The 15,012-nt window shown below is 46.7% G+C and overlaps 1 protein-coding gene and 1 long non-coding RNA gene across 4 annotated transcripts in view; one reads left to right on the top strand and one right to left on the bottom strand.

The window, feature by feature from the left end:
* Positions 1–3,402, bottom strand: part of prkd2 (protein kinase D2) — a 48,165-nt gene extending 44,763 nt beyond the window's left edge. Inside the window, exon 1 of the mRNA XM_067974838.1 lies at positions 2,967–3,402. Coding sequence (XP_067830939.1) covers positions 2,967–3,170 — 204 coding nt within the window. The 5' untranslated portion in view covers positions 3,171–3,402. The remainder of the gene's footprint in view (positions 1–2,966) is intronic.
* LOC137305909 (uncharacterized) overlaps positions 2,515–15,012 on the top strand; it is a 62,969-nt gene continuing 50,471 nt past the window's right edge. For all 3 annotated transcript variants that reach the window (XR_010958784.1, XR_010958782.1, XR_010958783.1), the window contains exon 1: positions 2,515–2,797. This is a non-coding gene — a long non-coding RNA (uncharacterized lncRNA). The remainder of the gene's footprint in view (positions 2,798–15,012) is intronic.

Raw genomic sequence — 15,012 nt, 5'->3', positions numbered from 1 at the left:
AGCACACATTAGTAAACCAGTGCATACAATATTGACCCAATGGGTAGACCAGATATCAAGATGGACATATGATTCATTTGGGTTCACCTTCTGAATGAATATTCTGCACCCATCGAACCCTCAATGAGTAAAATTTTTCCTGCCTGGGATCAAAACCATCTAACAGTTACCTGGGATATTTTACACCAGGGCCTCAGTTTAACGTCTCATCTGAAAGACAGCCCTTCCAACAGTGCAACACTCCCTTAGTACGGTACTGGGAATGTCAGGCTAGATTTGGTGCTCAACTCTCTGGAGTGGGATTTGAACTCACAACCGCTGACTCAGAGACGAGAGTGCCACCCACTGAGACACGGCTGACACGGAGAGGTGATCCAGGTTCAATCCCTAGTCTGTGCCAAATTAGTTTCTCGGAGATTATCTGGCGGATAATTCAAGGCTACACAATAGAGGTCCCACCCTGTACAACTCAGGCGAAGGCATGTCACTTCCAGAAAGCGAGAGGCACACATTTCTCCAGGACATGGTGACGCTCTCCCCAGAGAGGTGATCAATAAAGGCAATTCTGTTGAATTCATTTGACAGGGCAATAAAAACAAAATTCAGCCTAAATTTCAACACAAGATCGATCACCAGTGTGCCAGCTGAAACCCTGACTTGGATCAGCGGACACGTGGCAGAGAGGAAATTTGGATCTTACCCATCTCGTCTCTCCGTTCCATGCCCTTTCTGCCTCCCAACTAATATGAACCACGTCTTTGTGGGAAACATGGAAGAAAGAGAGAGAGAGAAAGAGAAAAAAAGGCAGACAGAGACAAAACAGGGTGTCACAGATACGTATAGTAGCAAATTCTGAGGTGGGGCTTTGATTTTTTTTTAAAGAAGTCCCCTCCCTCCCCCAGTAGGAAAGGACACTGTCTGGCGCAGAATTTGAAACAGGCCAAGAGTCTCAGATCGGACCCCAGACCCGTTCGGAGTTCACTCACCTCAGGCAGGGCAGCCACTGAGACACTACGATGAGCACTGGTGCCCCTGGGCTGGGCTCCTGCTCGTGCTCGTTATCCACTGACAGTAAAATGAACACTGAGATCAGATGAGGACTGAAGCAGGCTGGGCTGTGATGCCCTCCTTATGCATCAGTGGGTAGCATTCTCACCTCTGAGTTTGCAGGTTTTGGTTTCAAGACCCATCCAGAAACCTGAGCACATAATCTAGGCTGACACTCCCAATGCAGTACTGAGGGAGTGCTGCACTGTCAGAGGTGCTGTCTTTTGGATGAGATATTAAACTGAGGTCCCTTCTGCCCTCTCAAGTGGACATAAAAGATCTCATGGCCACTATTCGAAGAGCAGGGAATTCGCCCGGTGTCCTGGAAAACATACCTCCCTCAAACAACGTCACCAATGACTTCAATTGGTCATTTGTGGGACCTTGCTGTGCATGAACTGGCTGCTGCCTTTCCCTGCGTAACACTCCAAAGTAATTCACGCGTTGAGAGACGCTTTGGGACGTCCCGAGGCTGTGACAAGGTGTTAAATAAATGCCATTGTTGAATAGCTTGCCAACGTTCACTATCTAGGCACACATAAGCAACAGGCAAAGTCTGAGGGCAGCAGCAACTACAGTGCTCTAGGGGTCCGTGCCTTAAAAGGCGGAAAGAAAAAACACAAGTTGAAAAAAAATTAAATCAGTTTAGGCTAAAAGCAGTTTTTGAAAGGAAAGAGCCATTAGAATCATACAGCACAGAAGGAGGCCATTCAGCCCATCATGCCTGTGCCAGCTCTTTGAAAGAGCTGTCCAATTAGTCCCACTCTCCCTGCTCTTTCCCCATAACCCTGCAATTTTTTCATTTTTAAGCATTTATCCAATTCCCTTTTGAAAGTTATTATTGAATCTGCTTCCACCGCCCTTTCAGGCAGCGCATTCCAGATCAGAACAGCTCTCTGCGTTAAAAAAAACTCCTCCTCTCCCCTCTCTGGTTCTTTTGCTAATTATTTTTTTTTAATTAAAAAAAAGACAATTATCTTACTGTCTGCAGTCCTATGCATTCTAGATGAACAGCTGCAGGGTTGTGTCCAGCGCCTATATAAGATGGGCGTGAACATCAAATATCACCTCATGCAGCCCACGTTTCAGGACCTCAACTGAATGTAGAGAGATCCAGCACCAACCCCGAGCCTCCTCCTACTCACTCCCATCTCAGGATTAACCCCGACACTCACTTAACATGCAGACCAAAAATGCCGACATTCAGACTGAAACCCTCCCCAAAACCCACTCTCAAAAGTAGCATGCGACCCACTCTCAAAAGCAGCAAGGGGGAGTTTAGAGAAAGAGAGAAAAAATATATAGTTCATTAAACTTCTAAAACTTAGAATCAGATCGCTATGGAAAGATATTTCTCATTGAATTACACTGTAGAACTGTTTGAAAAGTTAGAAAAACTTTTCATCTCCAATCCTTGATTTTTCCACGTTCAAAGACTCAACCCTTTACTGCCCGACAGGAGTTAAGACAGACGCTATCGCACAAATCTCTGGCGGAGGTCCGGGGAGACATTGTTTTAAAGTATGAAATCTAGTTGGAACAACTATTTGGGAGGGAAACACACACAAACTGCGACTAAATCCTCAAATGACTCGCGGAGTGACAGGAAATGATTGAAAATTGCCCAACAGATCAAATCAAATCAAATCAGATCCTCGCTTACCGCCTGCAAGCAAGTGGAGGTGACAGGTTCCAGCTAAACACGCTATAAAAGGGCACAGCAAGATCCCAAAACACACCAAAAAAATTGGTAAGTTACGAGAAACAAAAAAAACTTCTTTGTAAATTTCAAAGTGAAATTGACACTTCAAATCCCGCCGAAGTTGCCTTTAAGATGTATTTAGTACAACCTTGTGTTTATTGCTCAAACTTTCATGCCAAATGTCTTAATAATTCATAAGAGCAGGTTGATTTCTTACCTTCTGGTCCACGATGGAACAGGCAAGTTCTTTGACTCTCGCTAAAGTGCTGTCCCCACAGTTTGGGAGTAACACAGATTCCCTGGTCAGCCCTATCTGGATGGTAAAGGAGGTGCCCAGGCAGCTTGGGGAGTAAGGGCTATTGAGCCCTGGTCCCACGCAAGTGGCGGGGCTGGTGGGACAGGCAACAGGTAGAGAACTCATCACCTGGACCCCAAGTAAAGGGGACTCCCAGAGACAGGCAGGAGGACAAAAAGAGAACAGGAACTGAAAGGCAAGGTAGAACTTCACAAGGAAAGTTCAGCCACCGCCTCAAACTACATCAAAGCAAACTTTTCTTTGCAAACAGTCTCCCCGCTACACACTCTGAGCAAATTCACTCTGTTTTGATGGTTTAAAGTAACAAAATGGCGTCAAATATAAAAACAGGAAACACCCTGTCATTCACACCAGCCTCTCTGACTTCAATAACTTATTAGCTCATTATGCAGAGTGGGCGGGACTCCGTGTTTGACTGACAGGGCTCCAGCTAATCAGAAAATCTGTTGGTGGCCTCATGCAGAAGGGGCTTGTGTCTGAAGCAGCCAATGAGGGCGGTAGGGGCGGGGTTTGCTCTTGGTTCTCACACTCAGACTTGAAGGGGTGGGACTCTGCTTCCTACAGATTTATTGCACTGTGACATTGTACTGACTGCTTCCTAATCTGGTTAAAAGCACAGACTCCTTCATCCTGATGTTATTGAAAGTTTTTATATCAGGGCAAACCCTCCAGGCCCAGGATGTTGATCCAATGAATAGCTGAGCTAAACAGGCCAGGTTTCATCATCAGTCTGAGCTGAGTTCATTGATCGCTCCCTGGGTGTCACCCTCAGTGTCCTTAGGTGAGATCAGTGTTGTCCAAAAACATTAGCCACATGTGGCTAATTGGGAATCCAACTGTGCCTAATTGCATTTTTGTTTAATAAATTAAAAAATGAGTACTAGATACCATCATCGGGCATGTGATCATAATCCAGGCTGACACCCCCAGTGCAGTACTGAGGGAGTGCTGCACTGTCGGAGGTGCCGTCTATCGGATGAGATGTTAAACCGAGGCCCCGTCTGCCTTCTCGGGGACGTGAGAGATCCCACGGCCACTATTCAAAGAAGAGCAGGGGAGTTCTCCCCAGTGTCCTGGGGCCAATATTTATCCCTCAACCAACACCACTAAAACAGATAAACTGGTCATTATCACATTGCTGTTTGTGGGATCTTGCTGTGCACAAATTGGCTGCCGCATTTCCTACGTTACAACGGTTACTATACTTCAAAAGTACTTAATTGGCTGTAAAGTGCTTTGGGACTCCCTGAGGTTGTGAAAGGTCCCATAAATGCAAGTTCTTTCAGCAGGGTCAAATACAATTTTGAAATCACCTCTCTCTAGATTTATATGTTACACCCCTTGCTAAGGATCCCACATGCATCCTCTGTCAACAGATCATCACAAAGCTGAACTGACATCGCAATTACAAACAGCAATGTGATAATAACCAGATAATCTGTTTTAGTGATGTTGGTTGAGGGATAAATATTGGCCCCAGGACACTGGGGAGAACTCCTCCTCTTCTATTAGTGCCATGGAATCTTTTACATTAATCTGAGAAGACAGACAGGGCCTTGGTTTAACATCTCATCCAAAAGACAGCACCTTTGACAGTGCAGCATTCCCTCAGTAGTGCACTGGAATGTCAGCCTAGATTTTATGCTCAAGTCACTGGAGTAAGGCTTGAACCCACTCCAGCGACTTGAGTCAAGAGTGCTATTAACTGAGCCACAGCTGAGACATCCAGGGTACTGCATGCAGTTTTGGTCTCCCTCGTTCAAAAAGGATATTGAGTTATTGGAGAAGGTACAGAGAAGAGCTACATGGTTGACCCCAGAACTTAAGAGGATGATGTATGAGGAAAGATTGACTACCCTGGGTCTTTTCTCTGTTGAAAGAAGACTGAGAGGGGATATGATAGAGGTGTTTAAAATTATGAAAGGTTTGGACAAATTGAATCCATGTGAGCTTTACTGCCGTGCACAGAATTTAAGCACAGGGGGTCATATTTATAAATCAAGGACAACAGAAGAAAGTAGGTAATGCAGGAGGAAACTTTTTTACTAAATGAATGATAAGGTGGTGGAATAAGAAATCTTAATGGGTTTCAAGAAATGTCTATACAGCTTCTTGTCGACAAATGGGATTGAGGGTTATTAGAAATGAACCAAGAGAACACTGTGGATAGGTGGGCTAAAACCAGACCAATGTCATAAGGTACGGAGGGCAGGGGCTTTCCTGTTTACAGGAACTAGGCTCATGTTGGAAGGCATTGCACCTTTCAGGTTTTAATGTTTATTTTCTCCCCATGGCCCTGTGGAATATATTTCTCTGAGTTAAGGAAACATTCTTTTACTAAACAGACATTTATAAAGCAAGATTTCTTTAACTTGACACACAGAGAAAATGCACTCCCCAGATGGAAAGTTCCATGGCAGCATACTCTGAATTAATAGGACAAATTGAATGAGAACAAGTTGGGCTGATAGCCCATTCTACACACTCTTAATAACATATGAAAATGGTGAGACAGGAACAGCAGGCCCATTAAGTTCATCCCATCCAGTTGACAATGCAACCTCTTTCACCATCCCCCTACTCCCCGCTGCCTCTGGGTAGAGGCAAAAAAGAACTGAGGATAAAAAACCTACAGCCAATTCAGGAAAAACAGGCAAATTCCTCCAGGGTGTCTATTGACACGACTGTGTCAGCCAATGAGTTGGAGGCTGGGCGGGATTTACTGCAGGATTCAAACAAAATCTATTTACTCAGCAAACAAGAGTTTATTTAAACAGTGCACTACAGCAAACAGTCTACAGAGTCTATTTAAAAAGAGTTTCTATGAACTACAGCAAACCGTACTCAAGATCGAAACGACAGCAACTTCTCCCAATAAAAGCAGGGTGATTTCTCCAGCAAAATGCAGTGAGTGGAGGATAGTTACATAATACAAATTATGTGTGTAAAATCAATCCCAGTCACTTACAGCAGGGCGGTCTCCAGGCGTGATTGACGGGGGAATTATCCAATCATCTCCATTCTGGCCGGGAATAGTGGTGTCACTATCTGCAGCCAAATTCCCCTCAAACTCCCTAAGACAATCAAGCAAGATCCAAGAGACCATGGTATGTACACCTGGGCTCATCACAAGCTCAACTAATCAGCAACTTACCCCCTGTAACTGGATAGCATTTCTCTCAGGAATTTATCAAGGTCCCTTTTAAAGGACTGTTGTGAGCCCATATTCCCCGCATGTCTCCGCTGTCTGTCCCAGAGGGCGATGACTCTCCACGCAAATAAATACTGCCAGGCATCTAAACTAACTCTCTGACGCTTGAAACATTCCTCAACCAGTGGACACCACATGATATTGGCTGATCATTGGCCATGGGGATCATATTTTAATTTAATCCACATACAATTTTAGTTCAGAATGACCACTCATATTAAGAAAGAACGTACATTCATATAATGCCTTTCACAAACTCAGAACGTCCCAAAAGTACTGTTGTAATCATAGAATAATACTGCATAGAAGGAGGCCATTCGGCCCATTGTGCCTGTGCTGGCTCTCTGAAAGAGCTTTTCAATTAGTCCTTGTCCCCCTGTTCTTTCCCCATAGCCCTGCAAAATTTTCCTTTTTAAGTATAAATCCATTTCCCTTTGAAAGTTACTATTGGATCTGTTGGTAACGTAGGAAACACAGCAGCCAATTTGCACACAGAAAATGCCTACAAACAGCAATGTGATAATGACCAGATAATATGTATTAGTGATGTTGCCTGAGGGTTAAATAATGTCTAGGACACCGGGGAGAACTCGTCTGCTCTCCTTCGATTAGTGTCATGGGATCTTTTACATTTACCTGAGGGGACAGGTTTAATTCAAATTAAAAATGGAACCACCGACAGTGCAGCACCCCCTCAGTACTGCACTGGAATGTCAGCCTAGATTTTGTACTCAAGTCTCTGGAGTGAGACTTAAACCCACAACCCTTTGACTCTGTGGGGAGAGTGCTGCCCACCGAGCCACAGCTGACACCTATTTAGCAGTACCCTCCTTTTGGAGAAAGCACTTGCAGTGTGTATTTTAGTTTGGTGGCATTGGACTGGCCTAGTATCACTCCATTAATCTAATTGAATGGTCCTAACTCTTTGCCTATAGATTTCATAGGCATGACCCCAAACCCTACTTTCCCCATCCATTTTAAAAAAGCGCCCCTCTTTGACCAAGCTTTTGGTCACCTGTCCTAATATCTCTTTATGTGGTTCATTGTCAAATTTTGTTTGATAATCGCTCCTGTGAAACGCCTTGGGACGTTTTGCTACATTAAAGGCGCTATATAAATGCAGGTTGTTGTCAACCAAGTGGGATCCCCATGTCAGGTGTGGAAGTTGCTGCCACAATCCAGAAGCACCTTCAGTCACCACTTCCTCCTACAATTCACAAGTTTGTAAAACCCAAGATTCTCGTCACCCAGCCAATGCTTCTCATTTTACCCTGTTCTTGTCTCCTTTTTTTTTAAACTTGTGGTGTCCTGCACTGCGACACTCAAACTCAGTTTCTCAATGACAAAAATAAAATCTAAGTAAAGCCACAGCTCGGGGGATGTGAGAGAGTGAGGGAGGCACAAACAAAGTGCCATATATCAGGATTTGTGAAGAGTGAGTTTTGTTTTTAATAGGGATGACTCGATTTTCCTGTTTGCGGGGCGTTCCTCGTTCTGGATAAGTTGAACAATCTGCAGAAGAAGCTTTGACAACAGGAAAGTCCCAAAAGAGTGACATCACTTCCTCAAGTTGTAGCCTAAGCTTTAAAAGGAAAAGTAAAGTGGGAGTGGAGCCTGCATGTCTGGCACCATCAGTGTTGCAATAATCATGTCTTAGAACTTGGAGGGACGCAGGAGCACTGTTGCATTAAAGTCAAAAATGAAATCAATCAACTGCCCTTTTGTGAGGAGGGAACTCTTCGCTAACTCTCTTCTTCAATTCTGCTTGTTAAGACATTTTTTTTAAACTGAACGTTTTGCAGCAAAGGGTTTCTTCATGCCTGAGCTTAGATAGTTGTGATTGGCAGTCCTCACCCGACATGCATGTGGTAGGGTTGCCAACTCTGGCGGGACGAATTCCTGGAGGTTACATCACATGACTGCCTCCCTTCAACTGGCCCCGCCCCCACACTCCCTCCCCATTGCTCGCCCAACATGTCCATTCTCACGGTGCAACGCCTTTCCAGCCAATTGGAAAGCAAACAGATTCTTCGTTACCCGATTGGATGATTCTTGACTGTCAGTCAAACAGCCTTTACTTTTCCACCTCCAAAATTTTTATAACTAATATACAAAAGTTTTGAAATAAAACATTTTTTTAATGCCTCAATAATTTTTCTCCTGGGTAGTGCCCTGGAGATTAATCTTCAATTCCTGGAGACATACATACATGGCGATTCGATACGGTAGATACAGAGAAACTATCTCCTCTGGTGGGGGGGTCCAGAACAGAGGGTGTAATCTTAAAATTAGAGCTAGGCCATTCAGGGGTGATGTCAGGAAGCACTTCTTCACACAAAGGGTGGTGGAAATCTGGAACTCTCTCCCCCAAAAGGCTGTGGATGCTGCAGGTGAACTGAAATTTTCCAGACTGAGATCGATAGATTTTTGTTGGGTAAGGGTATCAGAGGATATGGAGCAAAGGCGGGAAAATAGAGTTGAGGTACAGATCAGCCATGATCTAATTGAATTGCTCAAGGGGCTGAATGGCCTAATCCTGTTCCAAATGTTCCTATGACATCCACGCACATGCACTTTCCATCAGGGAGAGCATTGGACATGGCTGTGATGCCCCCATGGTCGATTAGTTGCCGACACTCACTGACTAGATCAGTGGGTAGCGATCATAAGCCAGAACCCCGGCTGGTCTCTTTCCCTCCCTACTGCGGGGGCTCTGACCTCTGACAGTTGCATTAGCTTCAATCAGCCAACTCAGCACAGAATGGGAATCCAACCTGGCTCGTCCAGTCACTGACTTAACCAGCTGAGCTTTCAGCAAGCCTCCAATTTGCTGCTTCAGGTGGTGTCAGTCACAAGCAGAATCAAAAATCATTCCCATTTTAGCCGGTGTGAATTGCACAAATCCAGCAGCTGATATGCGTCAGCAATGGCTCAGTGTCTCTTACTCAGAAGGTTGTGGGTTCAAGTCTTCTGCAAATAGTGGCCGTGGGATTTTTTACACCCACCAGAGAGGGCAGACGGGGCCTCGGTTTAACGTCTCATTGGAAAGACAGCACCTCTGGCAGTGCAGCACTCCCTCAGTACTGCACTGGGAGTGTCAGCCTGGATTATGTGGTCAAGTCTCTGGAGTGGGGCTCGAACCCACAACTCAGAGGCGAGAGTGCTGCCCACTGAGCCACATCTGACACACAAATAATAAAGTGAAACACTTTGAGGTATCTGCGGACTTGATAAGACACTGTATAAATGCAAGATCTGCCTTTATCTCATTTTGTATAGAAATTTTAAAAAGAATGAATCAGCACAAGGTAGCACAAAATACAAATCCTGATGGGCAAATAGCACTTTCTCTTGAGGTTTGGGTGTACTTAACAGTGGTCAGATAAGACAGACTGTGTGGGCGATTCATTACTGGCGTTTCCTCTCTGCCCTGCACGCTTGCTGAGATAACATGTCCTTTGCTGGAGTAGCATATTGTTATGTAGGCAAACAAGGAAGCCAATTTGCCTACAGGAGGGTCCCATAAACAGAAAAGGAATTCATAACAAGATAATTGATTATTCTTTTTTAGTTGTGTTGCGGGAGAGAGGAGTCTTGGGGGAGAACTCCCTGGTCTTTGAATAGTGCCTTGGGATCTTCAACATTAACAACAACTTGCATTTATATAGCGCCTTTTAACGTAGTAAAACGTCCCAAGGTGCTTCACAGGAGCGATTATCAAACAAAATTTGACACCGAGCCACCTAAGGAGATATTAGGACAGGTGACCAAAAGCTTGGTCAAAGAGGTAGGTTTGAAGGAGGAAAGAGAGGTGGAGAGGTTTAGGGAGGGAATTCCAGAGCTTAGGGCCCAGGCAGCTGAAGGCATGGCCGCTACTGGTGGAGCGATGAAAATCGAGGATGTGCAAGAGGCCAGAATCGGAGGAGCGCAGAGATCTCGGAAGGTGGAGGTGGTTATAGAGATAGAGAGGGGTGAGGCCATGGAGGGATTTGAAAACAAGGATGAGAATTTTAAAATCAAAGTGTTGCCAAACCCAATGTAGGTCAGCGGGCACAGGGGTGATGGGTAAATGGGACTTGGTGCGAGTTAGGATACGGGCAGCAGAGCTTAAGTTTATGGAGGTTGGAAGAAGGGAGGCCGGCCAGGAGAGCATTGGAACTGTCGAGTCTAGAGGTAACAAAGGCATGGATGAGAGCTTCAGCAGCAGATGAGCTGAGGCGGGGCAGAGACGGGTGATGTTACAACATCCGCCTTAACAGGCAAGGTGGGACCTCAGATTAACACCTCCTCCAAAAGACAGTACCTCCAACAGTGCAAAACTCCCTCAGTACTGCACTGTTAGCCGAGATAATATGCTCAAGGCCCTGGAGTGAGACTTGAACCCACAACCTTCTGACTCAGAGGTTAGAGTGCTACCGACTTAGCCAATTCCTGATGCTTTCCTGGTCTGTGTGGCTCAGTACCATACTCAACACCGCACTCATGCACCATGCCTTCTGAAGCTCAATTCTACTCATTCCAATAGATCCAATGTGGAGCCATTCATCTTTCTGGACAAGGCAGCTGTGAAGCAAACTATCCAACATTTATCCCTCAACAAACATAGGAACATACAAACAGGAGTAGGCCATTCAGCCCCTCGAGCCTGTTCCCCCATTCAATTAGATCATGGCTGATCTCTATCTTAACTCCATCTACCCACTTTGGTTCCGTGACCCTTAATACCCTTATCCAACAAAAATCCATCAATCTCAGTTTTGAAATTTTCAATTGACCCCCAGCCTCAACAGCTTTTTGGGGGAGAGAGTTCCAGATTTCCACTCCCCTTTGTGTGAAGAAGTGCTTCCTGACATCACCCCTGAACAGCTTAGCTCTAATTTTAAGGTTATTCCCCTTGTTCTGGACTCTCCCACCAGAGGAAATAGTTTCTCTCCATCTACCCTATCAAATCCTTTAATCATCTTAAACACCTCAATTAAATCACCCCTTAATCTTCTATACTCGTCACTAAAAACAGATTATCCGGTCATTATCACATGGCTGTTTGTGGGATCTTGCTGTGCACAAATTGGCTGCTGCGTTTCCTACATTACAACAGTGACTACACTTCAAAAGTACTTCATTGACTGTAAAGCACTTTGGGATGTCCTGAGGTCTTGAACAGTGCTGTAGAAATGCAAATCCTTTCCTTTATAAGCAAATGCTTAAGCAGTTCACGAAGAGATTATACAGGTAAATCTGAATTACACTTCACCACATTTCTAGAAATGATAGATAAATATTTGAAACTCTTTGTCACGCTGCCAATTTATTCATGCAATCTGAGCATGGTGAGCAAACACTAAACAAATACTGGGGTTAGATTTTAGCAAACTGATTGGGGCCACTCCTGACGGCTCGGAGTTTGTTCAGTGAGTAGTTGAGGCAAACAACGCAGGAATATCAGCAATGAGTGTTTTGATTGATAGAGTTCAAGACCTGGGTTATGGGAGTAAAGTTGGCTGCATATAGTGACACCACTAGTCCTGGCCAGAATGGAGATGATTGGGTAATTCCCCCGTCAATCACGCCTGGAGACCGCCCCGCTGTAAGTAACTGGGATTGATTTTATGCACATAATTTGTATTATGTAACTATCCTCCACTCACTGCAATTTGCTGGAGAAATCACCCTGCTTTTATCAGGAGAAATTGATGTAGTTTCGGTCTTGAATTCTGGTTTTTTTATTCGTTCATGGGATGTGGGTGTCGCTGGCGAGGCCGGCATTTATTGCACATCCCTAATTGCCCTTGTGAAGGTGGTGGTGAGCCGCCTTCTTGAACTGCTGCAGTCCGTGTGGTGAAGGTTCTCCCACAGTGCTATTAGGAAGGGAGTTCCAGGATTTTGACCCAGCGACGATGAAGGAACGGCCATATATTTCCAAGTCGGGATGGTGTGTGACTTGGAGGGGAACATGCAGGTGGTGTTGTTCCCATGTGCCTGCTGCTCTTGTCCTTCTAGGTGGTAGAGGTCACGGGTTTGGGAGGTGCTGTCGAAGAAGCCTTGGCGAGTTGCTGCAATGCATCCTGTGGATGGTACACACTGCAGCCACTGTGCGCCGGTGGTGAAGGGAGTGAATGTTTAGGGTGGTGGATGGGGTGCCAATCAAGCGGGCTGCTTTGTCCTGGATGGTGTCAAGCTTCTTGAGTGTTGTTGGAGCTGCACTCATCCAGGCAAGTGGAGAGTATTCCATCACTCTCCTGACTTGTGCCTTGTAGATGGTGGAAAGGCTTTGGGGAGTCAGGAGGTGAGTCACTTGCTGCAGAATACCCAGCCTCTGACCTGTTCTTGTAGCCACAGTATTTATATGGCTGATCCAGTTAAGTTTCTGGTCAATGGTGACTCCCAGGATATTGATGGGGGGGGATTCGGCGATGGTAATGCCGTTGAATGTCAAGGGGAGGTGGTTAGACTCTCTCTTGTTGGAGATGGTCATTGCCTGGCACTTGTCTGGCACGAATGTTACTTGCCACTTATGAGCCCAAGCCTGGATGTTGTCCAGATCTTGCTGCATGCGGGCTCGGACTGCTTCGTTATTTGAGGGGTTGCGAATGGAACTGAACACTGCATTCATCAGCAAACATCCCCATTTCTGACCTTATGATGGAGGGAAGGTCATTGATGAAGCAGCTGAAGATGGTTGGGCCTAGGACACTGCCCTGAGGAACTCATGCAGCAATGTCCTGGGGCTGAGATAATTGGCCTCCAACAACCACTACCATCTTCCTTTGTGCTAGGTATGACTCCAGCCACTGGAGAGTTTTCCCCCGATTCCCATTGACTTCAATTTTACTAGGGCTCCTTGGTGCCACACTCGGTCAAATGCTGCCTTGATGTCAAGGGCAGTCACTCTCACCTCACCTCTTGAATTCAGCTCTTTTGTCCATGTTTGGACCAAGGCTGTAATGAGCATCGGTGAGCAGGTTATTGGTGAGTAAATGTCGCTTGATAGCACTGTCGACAACACCTTCCATCGCTTTGCTGATGATTGAGAGTAGACTGATGGGGCGGTAATTGGCCGGATTGGATTTGTCCTGCTTTTTGTGGACAGGACAAACCTGGGCAATTTTCCACATTGTCGGGTAGATGCCAGTGTTGTAGCTGTACTGGAACAGCTTGGCTAGAGGCGCGGCTAGGTCTGGAGCGCAGGTCTTCACCACTACAGCCGGGATGTTGTCGGGGCCCAGGGATGTAGTATCACAGACAGACCCAGGGGTACAGTAACACAGATCAACCCAAGGATACAGTATCATAGATGGACCCAAGATTACAGTATCACAGACAGACCCTGGGGTACAGTGTCACAGATGGACCCGGGGTACAGTGTCACAGACAAACCCAGGGGTACAGTACCACAGACAGATCCAGGGGTACAGTACCACTGACGGACTATGGGGTACAGTACCACAGATGAACCCAGGGGTACAGTATCACAGATGGACTCGGGGTACAGTATCACAGATGGACTCAGGGTACAGTATCACAGATGGATCCAGGGGTACAGTACCACAGATGGATCCAAGCCAAGGCTTCTTCGACAGCATCTCCCAAACCCGCAACCTCTACCATCTAGAAGGACAAGGGCAGCAGGCACATGGGAACAACACCACCTGCACGTTCCCCTCCAAGTCACACACCATCCCGACTTAGGAATATATTGCCGTTCCTTCATCGTCGCTGGGTCAAAATCCTGGAACTCCCTTCCTGACAGCACTGTGGGAGAACCTTCACCACACCGACTGCAGCGGTTCAAGAAGGCAGCTCACCACCACCTTCTCAAGGGCAATTAGGGATGTGCAATAAATGCCGGCCTCGCCAGTGACGCCCACATCCCATGAACGAATAAAAAAAAATCCCCGGGTCTGTCTGTGGTACTGTACCCCGGGTCTGTCCGTGGTACTGTACCCCGGGTCTGTCCGTGGTACTGTACCCCGGGTCTGTCCGTGGTACTGTACCCCGGGTCTGTCCGTGGTACTGTACCCCGGGTCTGTCCGTGGTACTGTACCCCGGGTCTGTCCGTGGCACTGTACCCCGGGTCTGTCCGTGGCACTGTACCCCGGGTCTGTCCGTGGCACTGTACCCCGGGTCTGTCCGTGGCACTGTACCCCGGGTCTGTCCGTGGTACTGTACCCCGGGTCTGTCCGTGGTACTGTACCCCGGGTCTGTCCGTGGTACTGTACCCCGGGTCTGTCCGTGGTACTGTACCCCGGGTCTGTCCGTGGTACTGTACCCCGGGTCTGTGTGGTACTGTACCCCGGGTCTGTCTGTGGTACTGTACCCCGGGTCTGTCTGTGGTACTGTACTCCGGGTCTGTCTGTGGTACTGTACCCCGGGTCTGTCTGTGGTACTGTACCCCGGGTCTGTCTGTGGTACTGTACCCCGGGTCTGTCTGTGGTACTGTACCCCGGGTCTGTCTGTGGTACTGTACCCCGGGTCTGTCTGTGGTACTGTACCCCGGGTCTGTCTGTGGTACTGTACCCCGGGTCTGTCTGTGGTACTGTACCCCGGGTCTGTCTGTGGTACTGTACTCCGGGTCTGTCTGTGGTACTGTACTCCGGGTCTGTCTGTGGTACTGTACCCCGGGTCTGTCTGTGGTACTGTACCCCGGGTCTGTCTGTGGTACTGTACCCCGGGTCTGTCTGTCTGTGGTACTGTACCCCGGGTCTGTCTGTGGTACTGTACCCCGGGTCTGTCTGT

The sequence above is a fragment of the Heptranchias perlo genome, chromosome 41, assembly GCF_035084215.1.
Source record: "Heptranchias perlo isolate sHepPer1 chromosome 41, sHepPer1.hap1, whole genome shotgun sequence".
Lineage (NCBI taxonomy): Eukaryota > Metazoa > Chordata > Chondrichthyes > Hexanchiformes > Hexanchidae > Heptranchias > Heptranchias perlo.
The sequence above is the reverse complement of the archived record's forward strand: the minus strand, read 5'-3'. Positions and strand labels throughout refer to the sequence as shown.